The 3,613-nt window shown below is 42.8% G+C and overlaps 1 protein-coding gene across 1 annotated transcript in view; it reads left to right on the top strand.

Moving 5' to 3' along the window:
* snip1 (Smad nuclear interacting protein) overlaps positions 1-2,828 on the top strand; it is a 3,106-nt gene extending 278 nt beyond the window's left edge. The window contains exons 1-5 of the mRNA XM_054621981.1: positions 1-87; positions 189-249; positions 368-463; positions 1,237-1,766; positions 1,883-2,828. The exon at positions 1-87 is cut by the window's left edge and continues 278 nt beyond it. Coding sequence (XP_054477956.1) covers positions 1-87; positions 189-249; positions 368-463; positions 1,237-1,766; positions 1,883-2,144 — 1,036 coding nt within the window. The 3' untranslated portion in view covers positions 2,145-2,828. The remainder of the gene's footprint in view (positions 88-188; positions 250-367; positions 464-1,236; positions 1,767-1,882) is intronic.
* Positions 2,829-3,613: the final 785 nt, after the last annotated feature.

The following is a 3,613-nucleotide window of genomic DNA, read 5'->3' as shown; positions in this document are numbered from 1 at the left end:
AGTGAGCCCCGTTAGGCCACAGAGATCACGCCGCTCGAGGTCGAGATCCAGCGGCAACTCGAGTCCACAGAAGAGAAGAGCGAGCAGGTAATGTCGACTGATCGTGACTATACCACTTAGTTTTTTTTTAATTATTATTATTTTTAGTTCTGCTTCATCCAAACCATCTTTTCGTGTTCTTCATGTAGGTCACCCGCCCGGACGAGGGATCGATCCCCGGCTAGAAGAGAGACGTCTCCTGTCAGACGAGCCAGCAGATCTCCTCCCAGAGCCAGCAGATCTCCTCCCAGACGAGCCAGCAGATCTCCTCCCAGACGAGCCAGCAGATCTCCTCCCAGACGAGCCAGCAGATCTCCTCCCAGACGAGAGCAGATCTCCTCCCAGACGAGCCAGCAGATCTCCTCCCAGGAACAGAAGAAGTCGCTCTCCCCCACATCGTGGTGCCGAAGTCCCAATAAAGAGGGTGATTAGGTTCTACATTTGTGGGGGAAAAAAAAAAATGCTTTAATAGAGATTGAAAAGTGATTGTTATTTGTTACCTCACACAGCTGCTGGACTGACACAGGGTTAGGTTGTGAGTATGTCACCTGTGTTTTATTGATAGATACCACATGTATTAGAAATGGCTATTATTATTATTATTATTATTATTATTATTGCACTGTTTTGCTGCCTTGACTGTTGAAGCACTTTGTAAACCTTGTTTTTAAAAGGTGCTGTATAAATAAAGTTGTTATTATTATTATTATTATTATTGTTTAAAAAAAAATCCGTACCATAACATGCCAATTCAAAAAATTATAAAATACGGTTTAACAATTTAATGGTTGTTCAAACTTGGTCTGACTGTAACAGGCTCTGCTTGCTTTGTCCAGAGACAATATTTAGCTACAGTGGGCCAGATAGCATAACTACCACAAAGGTATTAGCACATGACAACTGCCTACAAGCAGTAATTAAGTGTAATAGTCTCATGATTACCAGTCTTAAATGGTGTATGGCAATGTGATGTTTCAGCTGTTGTGTAACAGATACTCACCACTTATAAGTGGCATATGCCAGTAGAACAACATAGTCCTCAGTGTCATATTCCAGATACAACAACTGGTGACTCAACTCCTCCATCTTGTCACTCCAATTGAATGTAATACAATATATGGTTCTGCCTGTAAACAACTGTAACTGTGCAAGCTTGTCCTGGACTAATCATCGTCTTCTTACCCGTAAATCTCACAGGAGCGGGAGGAGCCTCGGTCTAGTGGCGATGAGCGGCGGAGAAGAAACGATCAGCCGGAGGAGAGGCGGAGCCGGTGGGAATCGGACAGGCCGCGGGAGAGAGAAGGTGGCAGAGACAGGCCGAGAGAGCGCGGCGCATTTGCTTCTCAACAAGCTGAGAGACAGCAGCACAACGAGCGGCGCAGAGAAAACCGCCAGCAGCGCGAAGAAACCCAAGAACCGGATTTGGGAGAGTCTGAAGGAGGGAGCGAACCACCTGTCGATAAAGAGAAGCCCAACTTTGGACTGTCGGGGGCTCTGACAGAAGACACAAACACATTCCGGGGGGTGGTGATCAAGTACAACGAGCCACCTGAGGCGCGCATTCCCAAGCGCAGATGGCGGCTCTACCCTTTCAAGAATGATGAGCCCCTTCCAGTCATGTACATTCACAGACAGAGTGCCTATTTGTTGGGGCGTCAGCGAAAGATTGCCGATATCCCCATCGACCACCCATCCTGCTCGAAGCAACACGCAGTGTTCCAGTATCGGTAAGGATAACAATGATCAGCTATGGTGTTTTGCTTTGCCTTTCTACTCCATTTTGCATTACACTTGGATGTTTTTGTTGCCGTATTGGTAACAACTTCTGTCTCTCTTTCCGCAGACTGATGGCGTTTACACGCGCAGACGGCACCGGCGGCCGCAGGGTGAGGCCTTACATCATCGACCTGGGTTCCGGCAACGGCACCTACCTGAACAATCAGCGCATCGAAGCCCAGCGCTACTACGAGCTCAAAGAAAAAGATGTCATCAAGTTTGGCTTCAGCAGCCGCGAGTACGTCCTCCTGCATGAGTTTTCAGATACGACCGAGGTGGACACCAAGGGGGAAGAGGAAGAGGAAGACGACGAGGGTCTCGATGAGTAAATTGTTTCCGCGGACTACATTTCCCAAGTTCCTTCAGATAAATATATCATCACCTTCAATGTTAAACAAATGGCTATTTCGGCAGGGAATGGAACACTGAATGGAACTGGTAAATGTGGGTCGTTGTTACAGTGATGGAACAAGGCTGGCTTGTATATTCTGTAATTACTGAACTATTGCTTAAACCTGCCACAACTGTCTCAAAGGGGACTTCCTATTCTCAGGTTGATTGTGTAAAGTCTGTTTGACACACAACTAATCTCACATCTGACAGTGCTCACAATACAATGTGCTCGGTGCCAGGTAATGAAATCTTGCTAAATACAATAGTTAATTATATATATTTTTGGATCACAGCAATCAGTACAAAGATTAGCATAAGACTTATCTCTCGTCTATGTCCCAGCTGTATATGTTAACGTACGATACGTGGAATGTGAATCGCATATTGTCAGAGTCAAAGATTACAGACATGCAACTTGTAATGATATTGCCTTTTTTTTTTTTTTTCTGTTGCTTTTGTAGCGCAGGGGAAAACAGTCGGTTGCTGTTATGTGTTTACTTGCGCCAACGCTGGGTGTATTTACAGACTTCCCCTTTTTATTTCTGTCTATTCTGACGCCGACAGCATTCATAGTCAATTTTCATTCATGTACTGTAAATAAAGACAGTGAAAATTTGGAATGGACTTGAGAGTTTTAATGAAGACGCCTCATCAGAGCGTTGTACATTTTTCATGTATTTACTTACATTTTTTTCTATTACAGATGACCTAACCTTGAGATTAAGCATTTGGAGATTAACGCAAATATTTACTGGACACAAGTTTGTAAATCTTTGTTGTATATCATTTTTTTTTTTTTTTATTTTGTTTAACTTGGTCTTGGCCTGGAACTTGAAGCCTAAACTTTCCTCATACTGCCAGGGATGGCAGAATATCAGGGATCCGGCCTCAAATGTGCTTAAGATAAGATAAGATAAAATAAAATAATCCTTTTATTAGTCCCGCAGCGGGGAAATTTACAGGATTACAGCAGCATAGAGGATGGTGCAAACAAAAGACAAGATCAAAATAAGTATTATAAATGAGCAATAAATTAAAAAAACTGTAAAGAATTCACAGTAACTTAAATATTATATATACAGACAGAAACTATTAAAGCTATTGTATTGCACAGTGTATTAGTGACATTGTATTGGTGTCATGTGGTCTACTGGGAGCAGAGCTGTCCCCCAGGTTTAGATACTTATTGAACTTTCCTTTTAATGAAATTGCATTACATAAAAAAAAAAAAAAATACACATGGCAACAGGTGAAGCAAAGCAAGAGCCTGTCCACCTGTGTTTCTACAGCTCTGACTGGAATTATTTTGGAGGAAAAAAGGTACACAAACTGGGGCTTATTTGTTAATGTTATGCAAGGAGACAGAATTTGAAAAAAACCCAAAAGTGTGTTTAAAAAGAAGTAC

The sequence above is a fragment of the Anoplopoma fimbria genome, chromosome 20 (genome assembly GCF_027596085.1).
Source record: "Anoplopoma fimbria isolate UVic2021 breed Golden Eagle Sablefish chromosome 20, Afim_UVic_2022, whole genome shotgun sequence".
Taxonomy (NCBI): Eukaryota; Metazoa; Chordata; class Actinopteri; order Perciformes; family Anoplopomatidae; genus Anoplopoma; species Anoplopoma fimbria.
The sequence above is the reverse complement of the archived record's forward strand: the minus strand, read 5'-3'. Positions and strand labels throughout refer to the sequence as shown.